We start from the raw sequence: 22,276 nt of genomic DNA on the forward strand, positions 1-22,276 counted from the left end.
TTTGCAGCATTTCCCCATTAAAATAATTGTCTTGTCTCATAGCATGACAATTTATTTTTTTTAATTTCCGACTTTTGTCATATTTTTCCAACTTTTCTTCCTGAAATTAAGAAATGTTTGTGTTAAAATCAAGTGCTATTTTTATTACTATTTTTATCTTGGTCAATTGCGTCATTTAAAAAAAAAAAAAAAAGTTTCCTTTTAGTACAGGACATTTATTTAAAAAAAATTACAAATGTTTATGATATTATCACAACTTTATTTACTCAAATTAGGATTTTTTTGTTTAAAATACATGCAGTTTTTTTTGCTATGTAACAATTTTGTTGTTGTATGATTTTGCAGCATTTCCCCATTAAAATATGTCTTGCCTCATAATATGACAATCTTTTTTTTTAATTTTTGACTTCTTTGACGTATTTTTTCAACTTTTCTTCCTAAAATTAAGAATTGTTTGTGTTGAAAACAAGTGCTATTTTTATTACTATTTTTATCTTGGTCAATTGCAACATTTTTTCATTGAATTTTGTTTTTCTTTTTAGTACAGCACATCTATTTTCAAAAAATTACAAATATTTGTGATATTATCACAACTTTATTTACTCAAATTAGGATTTTTTTGTTTAAAATACATGCTGTTTTTTTTTTGCTATGTAACAATTTTATTGTTGTATAATTTTGCAGCATTTTCCCATTAAAATAATTGTCTTGTCTCATAACATGACAATTTATTTTTTTAAATTTCCGACTTTTGTCATATTTTTCCAACTTTTCTTCCTGAAATTAAGACATTTTTGTGTTAAAATCAAGTGCTATTTTTACTTTTTTTTATCTTGATCAATTGCAACATTTTTTCATATATATTTTTTCCCTTTTAGTACAGCACATCTATTTTAAAACAATTACGAATATTTCTGATATTATCACAACTTTATTTACTCAAATTAGAATTTTTTTGTTTAAAATACATGCAGGTTTTTTTTGCAATGTAACAATTTTATTGCTGTATAATTTTGCAGCATTTCCCCATTAGAATAATTGTCTTGCCTCGTAATATGACAATTTATTTTTTTTAATTTTTGACTTCTTTGACGTATTTTTTCAACTTTTCTTCCTAAAATTAAGAATTGTTTGTGTTGAAAACAAGTGCTATTTTTATTACTATATTTTATCTTGGTCAATTGCAACATTTTTTCATTGAATTTTGTTTTTCTTTTTAGTACAGCACGTCTATTTTCAAAAAATTACAAATATTTGTGATATTATTACAACTTTATTTACTCAAATTAGGATTTTTTTGTTTAAAATACATGCTGTTTTTTTTTTTTGCTATGTAACAATTTTATTGTTGTATAATTTTGCAGCATTTTCCCATTAAAATAATTGTCTTGTCTCATAACATGACAATTAATTTTTTTTAAAAATCCGTATTTTTCTAACTTTTCTTCCTGAAATTAAGACATTTTTGTGTCAAAATCAAGTGCTATTTTTATTACTATTTTTTATCTTGGTCAATCGCATCATTTTTTCTTAATTTTTCCCCCCCCTTTTTAGTACAGCACATCTATTTTCAAAAAATTACAAATATTTATGATATTATCACAACTTTATTTACTCAAATTAGGATTTTTTGGTTTAAAATACATGCAGTTGTTTTTGTTATGTAACAATTTTATTGTTGTATGATTTTGCAGCATTTCCCCATTAAAATATGTCTTGCCTCATAATATGACAATTTTTTTTTTTTTATTTTTGACTTTTTTGTTGTATTTTTCCAACTTTTATTCCTGAAATTAGGGAATTTTTGTGTTAAAATCAGGTGCTATTTTCATTACTATTTTTACCTTGATCAATTGCAACATGTTTTCACTCAATTTTTTTCCTTTTAGTACAGCACATCTATTCTCAAAAAATTACAAATATTTGTGATATCATCACAATTTTATCTACTCAAACTAGGATTTTTTTTCTTGCATTGTAACAATGTTATTGTTTTGCCTCATAATACGACAATTTTTTTTTTTTTAATTCCGAATCTTTTCCGGGTATTTTTACAACTTTTCTTCTCGAAACTAGGACATATTTTGGAAAAATATCGCGCAATTTTCCATGTGATATTACCACTCCTAAAATTGCCTTTACAAAAAATGAGTAACAAAATAGTTCCTTGTAAGAATTAAGAGTATTAGGTGAGTTGAGGCGCACAAGGACAGCTTGAAGACGCAGGCAGAGCGCGTGGGGATGTCAAGCAGATCCAGACACAGTTGAGTCGGGGGGGGGGGTTGGATCAGAAGCAATCCCCTTATCCTCTTTCCTGCAGGCTCATCCAGCTTTGGGCCTGAGAGATCCTTGCACGATATGTGACTAAGAAGGAGCGCTTGTTGCCGCTAAGTCTTGCGGGCGGGTTGCTTAGGTTCGTTCCTTGCCTAACAATGACACGGTGACACAAAAACTAAAGTGATCACGGTGAACTCCCGTTTATTTGCTTCTTACATACATCTCTGACACGTACACTCGATGAGGTCATTTCAACGTGTCCCGGGTTATGAAATGATGGCCCGGGTGCACTTTTTGTGCTCCTCAAGCAGGGAGGGAGCGATGTTTCCAGGTAGCTGTAAAGCTGCCCTGATAGGATTAAGGACCTTTGATTGATCGCTCATGTTTTGAAAGAGGAGGCTTGTTACTAAAAAAAAAAAAAAAAGAGGGTAAAACAGTTCAGCTTTGTGCCACATCAAGGAGGACTTTGGCCCAATCGATGTGTTTATCCAGTAGATTGATCATGAAACTTTTCCTACTCAAGCAAAAGTGCTCTCATTCTTTGTTGGCCTCAACGCTTGGAATGTTTCTTCAACTGATTAACCCCAAATTAGGACTTTTTTTTTGGTAAATCTCGTAAAACAATGACAAATTTCTGCTCATTTATCTCGTCGACTTTCTCCAAATATTACACATTTCTCCTTAATATTACAAAATAGTCAACTTTTCTGTCTCTATAAAATGTTTGTATTATTTTATAATATATTACAACTTTTTGTCATTGAATCATGACACTTCAAGTAATTTACGATTGTCTCGTGAAGCTGCTTTTGTTTTATTCTCATAAAATAACTCAAAATATCATTTACAAATGTCCTGTTAAGCCTTTTTGGAATATTCAGATTTTTTTGTAGAGAAAAGTTCAAAAAAGTTTTCCTGTAGTTCTTATCAAGCTCACAAATTTACAAGATTTGTCTCATAGTTTTCCAAATATCATTTTTCTCGTACTGCAACATTGTTTATAATAAAATGGTTTTCTAAAGATATTGTGAATTAATTTTCAACTTTTTTGCTTTTCCCATGCCACTTTTACATTTGTTTTACCAATCATGATTTTTTCTCGTAATCTTCAAAAAGGTATTTTTGTAAGATTCCGGATGTCAGTCGTGTAAAATCACCACTTTAGTTAAAGAAATTAGATTTGCTGTACCTCATAAAGTTAAATTATTTTTTTTTAACAAAATTCCGACTTTTCTCTTATGAAGTGAAGTGAATTATATTTATATAGCGCTTTTTTCTCTAGTGACTCAAAGCGCTTTACATAGTGAAACCCAATATCTAAGTTACATTCAAACCAGTGTGGGTGGCGCTGGGAGCAGGTGGGTAAAGTGTCTTGCCCAAGGACACAACAGCAGTGACTAGGATGACGGAAGCGGGAATCGAACCTGCAACCCTCAAGTTGCTGGCACGGCCACTCTACCAACCGAGCTAAACCGCCCCAAAGATGTACTTTTAAATTTCCAATTTTTATTACAAAACCCAAAACCAGCGAAGTTGGCACGTTGTGTAAATGTTAAATAAAAACAGAATACAATGATTTGCAAATCCTTTTCAACTTATATTCAATTGAACAGACTGCAAAGACAAGATACTTAACCTACGAACTGGTAAACGTTCTTATTTTTTGCAAATATTAGCTCATTTGGAATTTAATGCCTGCAACATATTTAAAAAAAGCTGACAAAAGTGGAAAAAAAAGACTGAGGAATGCTCATCAGACACTTATTTGGAACATCCCGCAGGGTAATTGGGAACAGGTGGGTACCATGATTGTGTATAAAATCATGAAATGCTCAGCCATTCACAAACAAGGATGAGGCGAGGGTCACCACTTTTTGAACAAATGCGTGAGCAAATTGTCAAACAGTTTTGAGAACAACATTTCTCAACAAGCTATTGCAAGGAATTTAGGGACTTCACCATCTACGGTCCGTGATATCATCAAAAGCTTCAGAGAATCTGGAGAAATCACTGTACATAGCATTGAACGCCCGCGACCTTGGATCCCTCAGGCGGTACTGCATTAAGAAGTGACATCAGCGTGTAAAGGATATCACCATATGGGCTCAGGAACACTTCAGAAAACCACTGGCGGTAACTACAGTTTGTTGCTCTATCTGAAAGTGCAACTTAAAACTCTAGTATGCAAAGCAAAGGCATTTATCAACAACACCCAGAAAAGCTGCCGGCTTCGCTGGGCCCGAGCTCATCTAAGATGGACTGATGCAAAGTGGAAAAGTGTTCCACGATCTGACGAGTCCACATTTCAAATTGTTTTTCGAAACTGTGGACGTCGTGTCCTCCGAAACAAAGAGGAAAAGAACATTCCGGGTTGTTCTAGGCGCAATGTTCAAAAGCCAGCATCTGTGATGGTATGGGAGTGTATTAGTGCCCAAGGCATGGGTAACTTACACATCTGTGAAGGCACCATTAATGCTGAAAGGTACATTCAGGTTTTGGAGCAACATATGTTGCCATCCAAGCAACATTATTATGGACGCCCCTGCTTATTTCAGCAAGACAATGCCAAACCACGTGTTACAACAGCGTGGCTTCATAGTAAAAGAGTGCGGGTACTAGACTGGCCTGCCTGTAGTCCAGACAAGTCTCCCATTGAAAATGTGTGGTGCAATATGAAGCGTAAAATCCCACAAGGGAGATTCCGGACTGTTAAACAACTCAAGCAAGAATCGGAAAGAATTCCACCTTAAAAGCTTCAAAAATTTTGTCTCCTCAGCTCCCAAACCTTTACTGAGTGTTATTAAAAGGAAAGGCCATGTAACACAATGGTAAAAATGCTCCAGTGCCAACTTTTTTGTAATGTGTTGCTGCCATTAAATTCAAAGTTAATAATTATTTGCAAAAACAGTTGGAACATTAAATATCTTGTCTTTGCAGTCTATTCAATTGAATATTTGCAAATCATTGTCTTCTGTTTTTATTTACCATTTACGCAACGTGCCAACTTCACTGGTTTTGAGGTTTGCATTCTAATGAGCGCAGCCTGCATCCATTGGGCGCTGCTCAAACATCAGCAGCTAAGTGCAACTAGACAATGCGTAACTGGCTAGCAACATGACATGAGGAGTTGTGGGCGGGGTTTAGCGTCCGTGGATCATGTCTGAAGAAGTGGAAACATTCCATCGTCCAACATGTCTTCAAGAATTTCCACATTGTTCTTCGTCGTGCGTGAATATTCCGTGCTCAGGCAGGTCTAAGAGACTAACAGTGGTCTAGGTTGGACTGGACCTAACCGGGAAGTGCTATAGATCCAAGCAGGAGGCTCAACAGTTCATATCCAAGCGCCAGGAGGAGGAAGTTAGCAGACGACGCACGTTTTTGACTTCCCTTCGCCGCCGCCGCCCGCTGGAAAACAAGGAAGCAACAATTCATCTTTAATTGTTCATCTTCCATAAAAGTGCTTCTATCGATATGATTGTTGGCTCATGTTGACTTTTCAAATACAATTTCAAACACACAGAATTTGAACGTGAACCGAATAAAACTGTTGCCTCTGTTCCGCGCACAAAAAATGTTGCCTACACAATAAATCCGATGTACGTCTTTTCTGTGCCTATTTTTGCACTTTATTTTGCTCACGTTGGGTTAAATGTCCCCCTAAAACTTCAAGTGAAAGTTTGCATTTTTCAATCTTCTGTCCTTGTTTAACTCATTATGTTCAGGCATGTGATTTGACCAAAATGAAAAAGACTGAAAACATTTCCGGGGGTCTGGGGGACGAGGTGGGGGGACAATGGGGGCAACGCCCCCTGAAGCTCCTGATTTTTCACCAATTTAACATGCTAAAATTAACAAAGACAGCACCATTTGAAGAAAATATTTTAGTTTTTAAAGACATGAAAACATTAATAGAAAATACATACCCCAATTATCCTAATGAATCATTGTATCTGGTTCAGTCCCAACAGTATTTAGTCACTAATATTTACATCTTGTGTTCATTTCACATCCACAGGTGTCACATTGATCAGTGTTATTATCTACAGCAGGGGTCACCAACGCGGTGCCGGCGGGCACCAGGTAGCCCGTAAGGACCAGATTAGTCGCCCACTGGCCTGTTCTAAAAATAGCTCAAATAACAGCACTTACCAGTGAGCTGCCTCTATTTTTTAAATTGTATTTATTTACTAGCAAGCTGGTCTCGCTTTGCTCGACATTTTTAATTCTAAGAGAGACAAAACTCAAATAGAATTAGAAAATCCAAGAAAATATTTTAAAAGACTTGGTCTTCACTTGTTTAAATAAATTCATTTATTTTTTTATTTTGCTTCTTATAACTTTCAGAAAGACAATTTTAGAGAAAAAAATACAACCTTGAAAACGATTTTAGGATTTTTAAACACATATACCTTTTTACCTTTTAAATTCCTTCCTCTTCTTTCCTGACAATTTAAATCAATGTTTAAGTATATTTTTTTTTTACTGAAAGAATAATAAATACATTTTAATTTAATTCTTCATTTTAGCTTCTGTTTTTTTGACGAAGAATCTTTGTGAAATCTTTCTTCAAATTTATGATTAAAATTTAAAAAAATAATCTGGCAAATCTAGAAAATCTTTAGAATCAAATTTTAATATTATTTCAAAGTCTTTTGAATTTCTTTTAAAATTTTTGTTCTAGAAAATCTAGAAGAAATATCAATTTGTCTTTGTTAGAAATATAGCTTGGTCCAATTTGTTATATATTCTAACAAAATGCATATTGGATTTTAATCTAATTAAAACATGTCATCAAAATTCTAAAATTAATATTAATCAGGAAAAATTACTAATGATGTTCCATAAATTCTTTTTTAAATTGTTTTCAAAAAGATTCGAATTAGCTAGTTTTTTTCTTCATTTTTTTCGGTTGAATTTTGAATTTTAAAGAGTCAAAATTGAAGATGAACTATGTTTCAAAATTTAATTTTTTTCGTGTTTTCTCCTCTTTTAAACCGTTCAATTAAGTGGTTTTTTCCATCATTTATTCTCTACAAAAAATCTTCCGTAAAAGGAAAAAAAATGTACGACGGAATGACAGACAGAAATACCCATTTTTTTATATATATATATATATATATATAGATTTATTTATTAAAGGTAAATTGAGCAAATTGGCTTTTTCTGGAAATTTATTTAAGTGTGTATCAAACTGGTAGCCCTTCGCATTAATCAGTACCCAAGAAGTGGCTCTTGGTTTCAAAAAGGTTGGTGACCCATGATCTACAGATTATTTACAATATTACCACATTACTTCAGTTCACTTCACACATTTACTTGCTCTGAGAGCCCTAACATGAGCTTTCCCTAACATGAGACTACATAAGAACTTAATATTACAAAATAGTATTACATGCAAATGTATTTCAAATAAATTGTTAACTGGTATCAATAATGCGACTCTTTGAATTTAAATAAATAAATAAATGGGTTGTACTTGTATAGCGCTTTTCTACCTTCAAGGTACTCAAAGCGCTTTGACACTACTTCCACATTTACCCATTCACACACACATTCACACACTGATGGAGGGAGCTGCCATGCAAGGCGCCAACCAGCACCCATCAGGAGCAAGGGTGAAGTGTCTTGCTCAGGACACAACGGACGTGACGAGGTTGGTACTAGGTGGGATTTGAACCAGTGACCCTCGGGTTGCGATTTCTGTAATTTCATAATATAATTTCATGTGGCTTTTTATTTTTAGAAAAACCCATTTATATTTCGCAAAGCAATAATTGGTTAATATTTAAAACAAACATGCGTATTTCGCAAGCTAATATTTTTTAGCTTACCTCATTATTAACTGCCCTGTCTGCAACTGAAGTGGATTGTTTGGGTGGATCTTTCCTCTCGATGTCTACGGCAGTTGTCGATGTAAACAAAGGATGAAGTCCGGAAGGTTTGCTCACTTTCGGTTGACATCCAAAAGTACCAGCTAGTGAAAAGTTTTCCTTGCTTCAAGTTGTTTCATATGTTTTTGGCGTTTCGCATGTACTTCCAAAGCCTTGAAACCTTGTGATCCATAGTCAATTTTATCATGACACCACGTGCACAAAACTTTTCCGGGGCGATTGATTTTACGAATAAAATTGCCGAACAAAGTCGTAACTTCCTTCTTCCCAACAGTATCACTGATTTCCTTTTCCATCTAGTTAGAACATCTTTTTGGGAGAATTATGTGATGTTTTTCTTGCAATATTACAACTTTTTTTTGTACAATTGCAACATTTTTTCTTATATTACAAGACATTTTTTTTATTTTTTAAATCCCGACTTTTTTCTCGTAATGTCACTTTATTTCATTAAATTAGGACTTTTTTTGTGGTAAAATGATGTGCTGTTTTTCTTTATTTCAATACAGTTGCAACATTTTTCCTTTTAATCATGAGGATTTTTTCCCCATTATGCAACACATTTGTTATTGACGAAATCTAACTATTTCCCCATAAAGTTGCAACTTTATCTTTATTCTTTGTGGGAAAATTATGTGCAGTTTTTTTTTTGCAATATTATAACTTTATTTTCATACAATTGAGACATTTTTCCTTTTAATCATGTTTTTTTCTTGATGTAATGTCGCTTTTATTTAATGAAATTACAATATTTTTTTGAAAAAAAAAAAGTATGTGCCGTTTTTCTTGCACTATTACAACTTTAATACAATTGCAACATTTTCCTTTTAGTCATGAGGATTTTTTTCCCCATTATACAACACATTTGTTCTTAAAAAAACAACTAACTTTTTTCTCAAAAAGTCACAACTTTCTCTTTATTTTCTTGTGAGAAAATTATGCGCTGTTTTTCTTCAAATATTACAATTTTACTTTTATACAAGTGCAATATTTTCCTTTCATTTAATGGTTCTCCACCCCCCAATCTCCCCATTTTAGAACACATTTGTTCTTTCAAAACAACTGATTTCTTCTCGTAATGTCCCAAATGTATTTCTTGAAGTTTCTGTGGTGAAATTATGGGCTGTTTTTCTTGCAATATTACAACCTGACAGTATATTCTAACTACATTTTTTCCAAACATTGCAACTTTTTCTCATAAAATTTGGACTGTGGTCTGGAATTATTGTCTTTTCATCTAATACAGTGACTAACTTGTAAGTACCACCACGATGATCAACATTAAAATACAGTAGCATAATAGGCCTAAGTATTTATTAAAAACAGGGAGGTTTTATTTAACAAGTAATATTTAATATTTTTAGCCACTGTAACATTAACGGTTTGAACAGTAACACTGTGTTTGAAAATTTCATTAAGGGATTCTTTGGCATACCACTAGATGAAGCCCGCGTACCACTACCAGTTTGAGAATCACTGATCTAATAGTACCAGTTTATTCATTTAAAATGTTTTCTAACTAATATTATGATTTTATATCTGAAGATGGTTTTTTTCTTCTGAATGATATCACAACCTTTTCTGCATAAAACCATAACTTTATTATTTGAATAAAAGGAAATGTGGCCGTAGTATTTCTTCAGACTTAATAAATGTCATCAGAATTTTTGCTTTGTTGATTGGCTGGAAGAAATCGCATGATTCGGTGTTTTCAATTGGGAGCAACTACTAGTTAACAAAAAAATGTTTCATAACATTGTGCGTTTTTTGTCGTTGTCCATCCATCCATTTCGTACCGCTTGCCCCTTTTGGGGTCGCGGGGGGTACTGGAGCCTATCTCAGTTGCATTCGGGCGGAAGACGGTGAACACCCTGGTTATATTTAAAATATATTTCTATAAAAAGAGAATTTCTTTGAACTTTCCGTCTACTTTGTTACCTTTCCTGGCTTCTTCCTCCTCCAGTTTCTTCTTCTCGTCCTCGATGGCTTTCATCTTGGCGTTGTACACCTCGGCCAGCTCGTTCCAGTGCGAGCGGTTGTTGTTGAGGCCGTCAAACATGGGCTGGATCTCCTTGTGGAACCTGGCGAACTCCTTGCAGGGCAAAAGGACAAGGAGCACAAGTTAGGGCGAGGCCCGCTCACACGCTCGCTCTTGTCCAAAAAGCCTTTTTTCACGTATGGCAAGGGAACATTCCTGCAATCTATCAACTTTCACTTGGACATTCTCCAGTTGTTTTGACAGGTCTGCACATTTCCGAAAAGCCAGAGGAGGACATTACCTTGTACACAAACGAGCACACAAAGTCAATGAAACCGCACTGCATCTTGGGTAGCTGCTCGGCGCAGTTTCTGTCCATCATGGGCTAAAAAACAACGACACACTTTTTAGTTGATACACAGCAAACAAAAAGAAAAAAAAAATATGTAAATTTGATTATTTACAATTGGTTGCTGGTCCAAAACCGATCTCTCCAGATCTCCCTGTTCCCAGAATTCGGCGGCGACCATCAGCGCCACCTAGAGTCACGAAAAACATGTCAAATACATTCCTATTTAATCGTTTTTTTTCTGATTGATTGTGTTTTAAAATCAGATCTACCTTTCAATCCTTTATTTGTTTGTCAGTTTAAGTATTGGGAATCACTTAAAAAAATCATGTAAGCAATCAAAGAATCAATCAAGACCTCGGATTTCTCACAACGAGTTCTGTAGTGCTTTTTGAGCGATTTTTGCACACGTTTTGACCAATCTCCCTGTCCTTTATCTTTCTTTTGAGGCAAATGATTGTCTCTCAATTAATTCAGCCAAGCAGTGGCCAAGCAACCCAGCAGGCACCTGGTTGAAAACTTGTTGAATTAGAACATGACGTTGAGCAACTCAGACATGCATTTTGACGACGTTTAAAACCTCTTAAGGCCCAAGCTGTTTTTTATTTCTCTTTGCTATATGGGCTTCTTGGACCCTAATTACAATAAAAACTAAAAATCATCTTTTGATATGATGTACCTTATTTTTCTGACTGTAAGTCGGAGTTTTTTTTATAGTTTGGGTGCGACTAATACTCAGGAAGAACTTATGTGGGAAATAATTAACATATTACCGTGAAAAATATCAAATAATATTTAGCTCACTCACTTAAGAGACTAGACTTATAAGATTTCATCGGATTTAGCGATTAGGAGTGACAGATTGTTTGGTAAACTTATAGCATTTTCTATATGTTATAGTTATTTGAATGACTCTTACCATAATATGTTACGTTAACATACCAGGCACCTTCTCAGTTGGTCATTTATGCGTCATATAACGTACACTTATTCAGCCTGTTGTTCGCTATTCTTTATTTATTTTAAATTGCCTTTCAAATGTCTATTCTTGGTGTTGGGTTTTATCAAATAAATTTCCCAAAAAATGCGACTTATACTCCAGTGCGACCTACATGTGTTATTTTCCTTCTTTATTATGCATTTTCGGCAGGTGCGACTTATACTCCGAAAAATACGGTACTTAGTCCATAAGTAACAAACGTGTACTTCATGTTTAGTGACATGCTAATACTTATTTTTACACTTTTTTTTCAAAATTCCATTGTATGTTTTACTCTTCTGACATCACCAGATGGGAGTATAAGTGTCCACATAAAGGCCATAAGACCCCAATTCAGTAGTGGACAACATTTTGGAAATAAGAGCTAAAAGGTGCTGTCCACGCATGTGGCCAACTAAGCCTTTAGAGGATTCAACGTCCGGTTCTGACGTCGATTTGACCATTGAAATTTGGTCATTTCCCAACATATATTCTACAACACAAATACAACGCTGAAACAACATGCTTTTGGTGACATTTATTCAATGTCAGGTTGTAACGTTGATTTGACCACCGACTAAAAAACTCGGGCGGAACTAAAATGCTTTAGAAATGTGCTGAAATGTAAAACGAATGCTGAAATGTTGAAGTAGTAAAAACTAAGTGGGCAGTTTGGTAATAGAATATGTGGATTGAAAAAAACTTCAGAGAAACCAGGTTGATTGGAACATTTTGACATTATCTTAGCACAGTGGTGTGCGGTCAGGGCCAGCAAGGTCTTCTCTGCTGGCCTAACATAAATCATTAATTAACAAAAGTTTATTTTATTTTTAATTGACTTTACATAAATATATAAAAGTATTCATCATATTCTCTTCATGTCATATTAGGCCCCAGTGTTGCTCTTTTAAGTTAGACCTTTTATCCAATCACAATTCAGCTAGCTTGTTGCCAGTGCTGGAGGCCTTCTGACCCAACTGTGCAGTTTAACGAAGGGGGTACATTCAGTTAACAGACAGTTGCGATCAGATCACGAGTTGTTGACAGTAGCCTTACGTTGAACGTGACTGTGATTGGATACTCACTTGTCACTCCCAAGTGTCCAATCACAAGTTGTAACCTATGAAAGCAGAAAGTGGCACCGGAGCCATACTCGGCCAGCGGAGAAATCAGCCGAACTCACTTTTTTTAACCAACAAAGTAGCAGAGAAAATCGTTGATTAGGTGGCAGATATAACGGTTTGCCTGCCACTTACACTCAAATCAACCAACTATATTTGTTCACATTCAATATGTTTTTTACAATTATTTTTGTTTTTACAGTACCATGTCCCATGCGGGTTTATTGATTTTTAAAGGCGCCAAAAAATAGTCCTTTTTGTACACTAGTGACAAATTGAGTTGCTTCAATTCCCAGTAGTGCGCAAGTGGCTTTCTCTATAGTATTTTACAAACCGTGGTCATGTGAGGACATTAATTATGGTATTTTGAGAGGTATTTATTTACAAACCCTGTTTCCATATGAGTTGGGAAATTGTGTTAGATGTAAATATAAACATAATACAATGATTTGCAAATTATTTTCAACCTATATTCAGTTGAATGCACTACAAAGACAAGATATTTGATGTTCAAACTCATAAACTTTATTTTTTTTGCAAATAATAATTAACTTAGAATTTCATGGCTGCAGCATGTGCCAAAGAAGTTGGGAAAGGGCATGTTCACCACTGTGTTACATCACATTTTCTTTTAACAACACTCAATAAAAGTTTGGGAACTGAGGAAACTAATTGTTGAAGCATTGAAAGTCGAATTCTTTCCCATTCTTGTTTTATGTAGAGCTTCAGTCGTTCAACAGTCCGGGGTCTACGCTGTCGTATTTTACGCTTCATAATGCGCCACACATTTTCGATGGGAGACAGGTCTGGACTGCAAGCGGGCCAGGAAAGTACCCGCACTCTTTTACTTCGAAACTACGCTGTTGTAACACGTGGCTTGGCATTGTCTTGCTGAAATAAGCAGGGGCGTCCATGATAACGTTGCTTGGATGACAACATATGTTGCTCCAAAACCTGTATGGACCATTCAGCATTAATGGTGCCTTCACAGATGTGTAAGTTACCCATGCCTTGGGCACTAATACACCCCCATACCATCACAGATGCTGACTTTTGAACTTGATTCTTTTTTTTTTCTATTAGTAGATTGCACAGTTCAGTACATATTCCGTACAATTGACCACTAAATGGTAACACCCGAATAAGTTTTTCAACTTGTTTAAGTCGGGGTCCACGTTAATCAATTCATGGTACTTCGCGCCTATAACAATCCGAATGGTTATTTTCCTCTTTGTTCCGGAGGACACCATATCCACGGTTTCCAAATATAATTTGAAATGTGGACTCGTCAGACCACAGAACAATTTTCCACTTTGCATCAGTCCATCTAAGATGAGCTCGGGCCCAGCGAAGCCAGCGGCGTTCCTTGGTGTTGTTGATAAATGGGTTTTGCTTTGCATAGTAGAGTTTTAACTTGCACTTACAGATGTAGCAACCAACTGTAGTAACTGACAGTGGTTATGAAGTGTTCCTGAGCCTATTTGGTGATATCCTTTACACACTGATGTCTGTTTTTGATGCAGTACCGCCTGAGGGATCAAAAGTCCGTAATATCATCGCTTACGTGCAGTGATTTCTCCAGATTATCTGAACCTTTTGATGATTTTACGGACCGTAGATGGTAAAATCCCCAAATTCTTTGCATTAGCTCGTCGGGAAATGTTGTTCTAAAACTGTTTGACAATTTGCTTACAAATTGGTGACCCTCGCCCCATCCTTGTTTGTGAATTACTTAGGATTTCATGGAAGCTGCTTTTATACCCAATCATGGCACCCACCTGTTCCCAATTAGCCTGCACACCTGTGGGATGTTCCAAATAAGTGTTTGATGAGAATTTCTCAACTTTATCAGTATTTATTGCCACCTTTCCCAACTTTTTTGTCACATGTTGCTGGCATCAAGTTCTAAAGTTAATGATTATTTACAAAAAAAAAATGTTCATCAGTTTGAACATCAAATATGTTGTCTTTCTAGCATATTCAACTGAATATGGGTTGAAAATTATTTGCAAATCATTGTATTCCGTTTATGTTTACATCTAACACAATTTCCCAACTCGTATGAAAATGGGGTTTGTAAGTCGGACTAAGTAGGACATCACTGAAGGCCTAGGTGGGAAATGCACAGCCCGTCACTGGCTTAGAATGTTAACTAACATGTAGCCTGAAAGCTCCTCGCAGGAAAACACTGAAATGCAGAAAGTGTTACAGAAGTGCCGTCCTGACTTTACATCATGACATGTACATGTATATTAGGGGTCGGCAACCCAAAATGTTGAAAGAGCCATATTGGACCGAAAATTATATATAAAAAAGTGTTATAATGAAGACAACACATGATGTAAGTGTCTATAGTAGCTATAGTAGCCTACTATCAAAATTACTATGTGTCACAGGCTGACGCAAATATTTGTTGACAGAAATGTTGAAATGTAATATTTATTCTACACCTTTTTTACAATATTAAAAATCATTAGTAAAATGGAGGCTTCTCACAGGGTGTGATAACTCCTAAAAATTACTGGATTAGAAATGTATAGATGTTAGTGTCCAAGTTAAAGGAAACGGCGGGCTGTCTTCTAGTAGATATATAAAACAAATAAATCAAATTAAGAGCACTTAAATGAAATTAAATGAGCTAAAATACACCTACAAACGAGGCATAATGATGCATTGTATACACACAGCTAGCATAAATAGTAGGGCTGCGAATCTTTGGGTGTCCCACGATTCGATTCAATATCAATTCTTGGGGTCGCGATTCGATTATATATCGATTTTTTTCGATTCAATAAGATCCTTGATTCTAAAACGATATTTTTCCGATTCAAAATGATTCTGTATTCATTCAATACATATGATTTCAGCAGGATCTACCCCTGTCTGCTGACATGCTAGCAGAGTGGTAGATTTAAAAAAAAAAAAGCTTTTATAATTATAAAGGACAATGTTTTATCAACTGATTGCAATGTAAATTTGTTTAAACTATCAAACGAACCAAAAATACGACTTATTTTATCTTTGTGAAAACATTGGACACAGTGTGTTGTCAAGCTTATGAGATGCCATGCAAGTGTAAGCCACTGTGACACTATTGTTCTTTTTTATTATTTTTATAAATGTCTAATGATAATGTCAATGAGGGATTTTTAATCACTGCTATGCTGAAATTATAACTAATATTGATACTGTTGTTGATAATATTCATTTTTGTTTCACTACTTTTGGTTTGTTCTGTGTCGTGTTTGTATCTTCTCTCAATTGCTCTGTTTATTGCAGTTCTGAGTGTTGCTGGGTCAGGTTTGGTTTTGGAATTGGATTGCATTGTTATGGTATTGCTGTGTAGTGGTTTGTTGGATTGATTAAAAAAAAAAAGAAGAAAAAAAAAAATCGATTTTTCAAAAAAAAAAGAGAATCCATTCTGAATCGCACAACGTGAGAATTGCGAATCAATTTTTCCCACACCCCTAATAAATAGCATGTTAGCATCGATTAGCGTGCATTCATGCAGTGACCAAATATGTCTGATTAGCCCTCCACACAAGTCAATAATATCAACAAAGCTCACCTTTGTGTCTTTACGCACAGTATTTAAAAGTTTGGTAGACAAAATTATACAAAAAAGGAGTGTCATAAAACACATCTTAGAAAGTCGGAGACATTTGTAAATGTAAACAAACTACGGTGAGTTCAAGGACCGCCAAAATTAAGTGGGACAAAATGCTGCTCGCCAAATAGTCTCTAATCACTGAAGCATGTTTAATATAAACAGTGTGATTTCTAACAATTAGAGAAGTGTGTGTCATGTTTGACCTCCTAAAGAAACCATATTAAAACAACAACAAAATTTTGCCTCATCTTTTTCCATTGTCATACATTTTTGAAAAAACACCAGAGAGCCGACCCCCGGTGTGTACAAACGGAAAGCTACCATGCTAACATATAGCATGCTCACAAGGTTCCCCCACAACTTCTTCCAAAGGAGCAACCTACTCGAATGAACTTTGAAGCATTTTCTGTACGTTCAAAATCTCGTTTTCTGCCTATTTTCACGTAATGTCGAATGTATTCAGTGATATAATTATACTTCGAGCTGTGTTGTTTTACAGCCACCGCCTCCGACATTTATTTTGAAAGCCAATAATGAAAGACGCCCACCTTGCTCTGCACTTCCCAGGGTTTGGTGATGGCTGACAGGTCGCAGCCGGTCATCATCATAGCCCTTGGAAGACGAGAGGAGAAAGGCATGAGAATTTGGAACTTCAATATTCACATGTTATTTTTCTCCTTACATGATAACCTCCTTTCTGGTGGGGTTGTTGGAAATGTAGGCCACGGATTCCTTTTCATCCGTCATTGGCTCGGTGGCGTTCACAATGTTCTGGAACATGGTTCTCTTTCTGCGCCAGAACACACAATCACTTAAATTCGTGGAAGATTTCAAATAATTTTTTGGGTCACTGGCATTTTTTTTTTTGCATTTGGGGCAAGTAGGCAAATGCTCCACAAGGTTCATCAAACACAGCTGTAGCAACTGTAATATAGATTGTGCACAGAACACATAATAGAGCATTAGTTTGTGTACATAAACTCCATAAAGTGCTATTTTTTAAGGAAAGCCAAATCTCCCTGTCCTTTTTCTATCTTGTGTGGCAGCAATGCCCAAATTGTGCCTGCGACAAGCACTCAAATGCCTCTTTTTTAATTAAATACAGAGCAATGTGCTTCTGCCAAATCAAAAGTATTTTGCTGCATTTCCTGCATTTTTTCCTCGCAATAAGTGTCTACACAAACATGCATTTTATATTGAATACAGAGCAATGTTCTTCTGCTGCCAGTCTCGCCAAAATTCTGCCTAGCGACAAATTACCACCCAAATGTAACATGGTTGAAAAAAAGAATCCAACAAACCCCTTGGAGGTAACTATATATAGTAAGGGTGCATTAAAAAAATGTAATTGCGATTCTTAGTATCTTGATTCTATACCGATTCATAATTTTTTGAAAATCTATTTGAAAAAAAGTATTTTATTTAATTTATTTAAAAAAAAATATTCCATATATCCATCCATTTCCTACCACTTTGCATTTAAAATAAGACATTTTCAGGACATCTCCATGCAACCAGAATGAGCTTTTTTAACCTGTAACCTGTTTTGAAAAGAGTAATGTAAGGAGTAATTATTTTGTTGTGAAATTAGTTCATAGATCAATCTATCCCTGCGACCCCAAAAGGGACAAGCGGTAGAAATGGATGGATGGTTGAATGTAAATCTATGTAACCAATATTACAAATATGTAATATTTTATATTGCTACTATGGTACATTTTTAGTCTACTTTATACCTGCATTATCTTTCCCATTCTTACCCTTTCCATCCCTTGTAACTGAGAAATTGAGTGGAACAATTTCTTTTGTGGATCAATAATGTTTGTCTAAGTCTAAGTCTACATGAATAAATTTGTCTCAAATGATTGTGCCTACGAATTGTTGCCCAGCAACAAGTGACCACCCAATCATTAAATGTGACAAAGTAAAAAAAACTAAAAAATCCATTACATACATTTTAAATGTAATACAGAGTAAGGATTCAGTTTTTTTTAAGGAGTTTGTATGAATAAATCTGTCATAGAAGATTGTACCTACTAATTCTGCCTAGCAACAAAGACTGCACAACATGGCCAGGAACAAAAAACAGTAACACGACAGATGTAGCGATGGTCATTACAGTACGTCTTTCATATTTAATACAGAGCAGTGAATGAATTGTGATTTTTATCTGCAATTTTCTCGGTGGGTTTCGAACTATCTTTTTGGTCCTTTTCCTGTCTCTGTGGGACAAAAGATTGCGCCACACAAATTCTTCCAAGCAACAAGCGACTGTGAGAACGTGGCCAGGAAATCAAATCCGTGCAATTCGGTTCATCTACTTGCATGTTAAGCCACTCGCTAAATTCTGATTTCACTTGTTAAGTTTTACTCCCGTCTACAATTTCTACTTGAGATTGTCATGGTAACGCACTTGAAGTAGAGCGCCAGGTCGGTGGCAATGATGCAGACGTCAAACAGGTGCTGTACGGTCTCAAACTGCCGCTTCTGAAGGTTGCAGAAGATGTTCAGGTTCTGCAAGGAAGGATCATGTCGCATTACTAGGGACGCACAAAAGGGACGGTCTTGGAGTTAAACAAACGCAATCACACCTCCTCGGCCATGAGGGTCTTGCTGTACTCCAAGTGGTGTCTCTCCATGATCGACGAGCCATGAAGTCTGGCAAGAGGAGACGCACTCCTGCGGAATTGAAAAAAAGAAAAATCTAGAAAAAAAATAACAACTACACACAAACACACACATGAAGTGTGACTTCATGTGACTTGCTTTGTCTGGTAGAGGTTGTTGGTGCCTCTGTGGTCGATATCGTGACAGAAGGCGGCAGCTACCATGGCAAAGGCATCCAGATCGGAATAATACTTCCTCAGCTTGCCTGTCTGCACATGGGAAGAGGTGCATTACTATAACTGCACTGGACGCTTCATCATGTACCCCCGCACACTCTTAACCCATTCATTGTTGGGTCATGAGCGCACCTTAGAGGGCCGCGAAAAAATAGCTGTTTCTCAGCTGCGGTCCGTATGTGCCGCAGCGTTACTCAGTTGTAATACACTTTTCCACCACGTGTGGCAGTAATGACAACATCAAGCAAACAGAAGAAGTCTGGAGCTAAAGTCATAGAGAAGTTTCTTAAGCGCAAATGTTATGACGAGAGTGGTAACGCTGTGTTTTCATTTGCACTATGATTTTAGTGACACTTTAGTTAATAAAAAAATATATTACTACTATGGTAGTTAGATTTTTTTTAAGCACAAAGTAATTGAATGTTTTGATTGATTTATTTGATTGATTGATTGATTGAAACTTTTATTAGTAGATTGCACAATACAGTGCATATTCCGGACAATTGACCACTAAATGGTAAAACCGAATATGTTTTTCAACTTGTTTAAGTCGGGGTCCACGTTAATCAATTCATGGTAAAAGATTGAGAAGTTTATTGACATCTTAAAGAATTAAATCCATGTCATGCTTTAAAAAGGCAAATGAATGGCACAAAAAGCAAAAAGGCTTTGTTTCCATTGTGGTCCATTAAATACTCATCACATCTGATACATTCAATAATAAAAGATATAAAACCTGTAACATGTATTTAAAAAATATGTTAGAAAATTGCTAAATAATGTACATATACACAGTATACATGTCAGGTGATTTTAAAAACAATTTATACAAAAGATGGGGGGGGAGGGGGGTAAATACATTATGTACATGACACTATGTACATGAATATGCACGTTGACTCTAAGAGTGTGCAAAAGAGTTTACATAATCTTTAATCCTTTTTTTAGTATGGTACCTTTTATGGAGATTAATAGTTTTTTGTTGTTGTAAGCACGCAGCAGCAGCAACACTCAAGACCCAAGAAATTAAGAAATTGTTGAATTAGGTCCTGAAGTTGGGCAACATGCTTTTTGTTCAATCAATGTCAGGTTGTGACGTTAATTTGACCATTAAAATTTGGTAATTTCCCGTCCAACGACATGACTCCAACATTAGACATCAACGTTGTCTCAATTTACAAATACAACTATTTTGCAACATTGTTTCATAGTCAGTTTTAAAGGGCATGTACTATGTATAATCAACGTATCAATGTCTTGTGCCTGCTACTATACAACATACTAATGGCATAATGCAGGGATGTGCATTACCATTAACTCATTGCAATGGAATAATCTACTAAAGGTTATACATTACTGTTGTACGTTGTGTTAAATTACAATTCTGGGTAATAATGCATAAATCATTATTCTGCTACCTGAAGCAGGCAGAACATGGTGTGGCCCACGTTGAAGCCGTGCCGCCAGTTATGGTAGGTGATGTCCCGGTAGCCCTTCCTCACCGTGTACATCCAGCGAGTCAGCGTCTGACGGAGTAACGTTGATGGACATGATCGACACATACAGAAACATTCCAGCTTCCAATCTTTAACAGAAAGTTTGTGCTACCACCCTCACCTCTGCTGGAACTTTGAACTTTTCAATCACCCCGAGTTCAAAGAACATTCGAATGCCGGCTTTGATGAGGTCGAACTCGGACACGGGGAAATCGCTGAAGCCGAAGTTGTACAGGTTCTCGCCATTGACGTTGTCGGCTGGCGGGCACGTTCCTCTCTGCACAATTGAATAATAAATCAGTCAGATATGTAATACAAACCATTGTTAATCGATCTACCTAGAATCTATTTCTCTATATGCCAAAGAAACCTGTGAGTGAGCGCATTCTTATCTGTCCCCTAAACAGTTCTGCTATTACATTGTGAAACTTTAAACCTAAAAATCCATCCATTCATCCAGCTATCTTTCTGTCAATTTGTTCATCTCCTGATCTAACAGTCCATCTATTAATGCATCTATCCATTCTCCCATACATTAATTTTCCATGGACAAAAGACTCCCCCCAGACAGTTATGATGGAACTTTATTACAACTAACTACTTTATTGTGTTTTAGACCTTTTCGAAAATATCAGTTAACCAATCTATTTATCCATCCATCCATCGAACTTTAATAGACAGCAACAGAAAGGTTTCTTAGCTCCTTGTCATTTAACCAGTTCACCTACCCTTCCATCCACTTAACATCCATCTCAGTCTTTTACCCATTGGATTTGTCCATTTTTCCATCCATCAATTCAATTTTATAGACAAAAAAGTGGACCAAGAACAAGCTTTTTTTCCATCTAAATACATAAAAGCTAAAACTGAGTGGAGTCTTATATGGCTAACCTGTGGATAGACCTCATGGAAATATCAGTTAACCAATCCATCTATCCATCTATCCATCCATCCATCCACAACAGACAGCAAAAGAAAGGTTTCTTAGAACCTTGATATTTTTTATTACACTGTGAAACTGTCATTTAACCAGTTCACCTACCCTTCCATGCACCTATCATCCACCTTAGTATTTTACCAATTGGAAACATCCATCTTTCCATCCATCTGTCCATGCATTTATTCAATTTCTTTAAATAAAAAAGTGGACCAAGAACAAGCTTCTTTTCCGTCTCAATACAAAAAGCTATAACTGAGTGGAGTCTTATATGGCTAACCTCTGGATAAACCTAATAGAAATATCAGTTAACCAATCTATTTATCCATCCCTCCATCCATACATCCATATATCCATTTGTCCGTCCAACAGATAGCAAAAGAAAGGTTTCATACAACCTTGATATTTTTACTATTACACTGTGAAACTGTCATTTAACTAGTTCACCTAACCTTCCATCCATATGGATATCCTCATGATATACCTTAAGGAAATATCAGTTAACCAATTTATTTATCCATTCATCCATCCATCCATTTATCCATCTAACTGCTTGGCACTCAGCATCAAAGTTTGGAATTGGGGGTTAAATCACCAAAAATGATTCACAGGCATGGCCACCGCTGCTGCCCACTGCTCCCCTCACCTGCCACGGGGTGATTAAGGGTGATGGGTCCAATAGAGAGAATCATTTCGCCACACCTAGTGTGTGCGTGACAATCATTGGTTTTCTAAGAACCTTGATATTTCTCCTATTGCACTGTGAAACTGTTATCTAACCAGTTCACCTACCCT

General features: G+C 35.8%; 1 protein-coding gene across 1 annotated transcript in view; it reads right to left on the bottom strand.

The window, feature by feature from the left end:
- Positions 1 to 1,542: 1,542 nt before the first annotated feature.
- Positions 1,543 to 22,276, bottom strand: part of pde6c (phosphodiesterase 6C, cGMP-specific, cone, alpha prime) — a 33,471-nt gene continuing 12,737 nt past the window's right edge. Inside the window, exons 12-22 of the mRNA XM_061909593.1 lie at positions 20,666 to 20,821; positions 20,467 to 20,574; positions 18,972 to 19,081; positions 18,797 to 18,884; positions 18,619 to 18,719; positions 16,888 to 16,995; positions 16,754 to 16,817; positions 10,611 to 10,685; positions 10,448 to 10,531; positions 10,107 to 10,260; positions 1,543 to 5,682 (exon numbers count right to left, since the gene is read on the bottom strand). Coding sequence (XP_061765577.1) covers positions 5,636 to 5,682; positions 10,107 to 10,260; positions 10,448 to 10,531; positions 10,611 to 10,685; positions 16,754 to 16,817; positions 16,888 to 16,995; positions 18,619 to 18,719; positions 18,797 to 18,884; positions 18,972 to 19,081; positions 20,467 to 20,574; positions 20,666 to 20,821 — 1,095 coding nt within the window. The 3' untranslated portion in view covers positions 1,543 to 5,635. The remainder of the gene's footprint in view (positions 5,683 to 10,106; positions 10,261 to 10,447; positions 10,532 to 10,610; positions 10,686 to 16,753; positions 16,818 to 16,887; positions 16,996 to 18,618; positions 18,720 to 18,796; positions 18,885 to 18,971; positions 19,082 to 20,466; positions 20,575 to 20,665; positions 20,822 to 22,276) is intronic.

The sequence above is a fragment of the Nerophis ophidion genome, linkage group LG08 (assembly GCF_033978795.1).
Source record: "Nerophis ophidion isolate RoL-2023_Sa linkage group LG08, RoL_Noph_v1.0, whole genome shotgun sequence".
Classification (NCBI taxonomy): domain Eukaryota; kingdom Metazoa; phylum Chordata; class Actinopteri; order Syngnathiformes; family Syngnathidae; genus Nerophis; species Nerophis ophidion.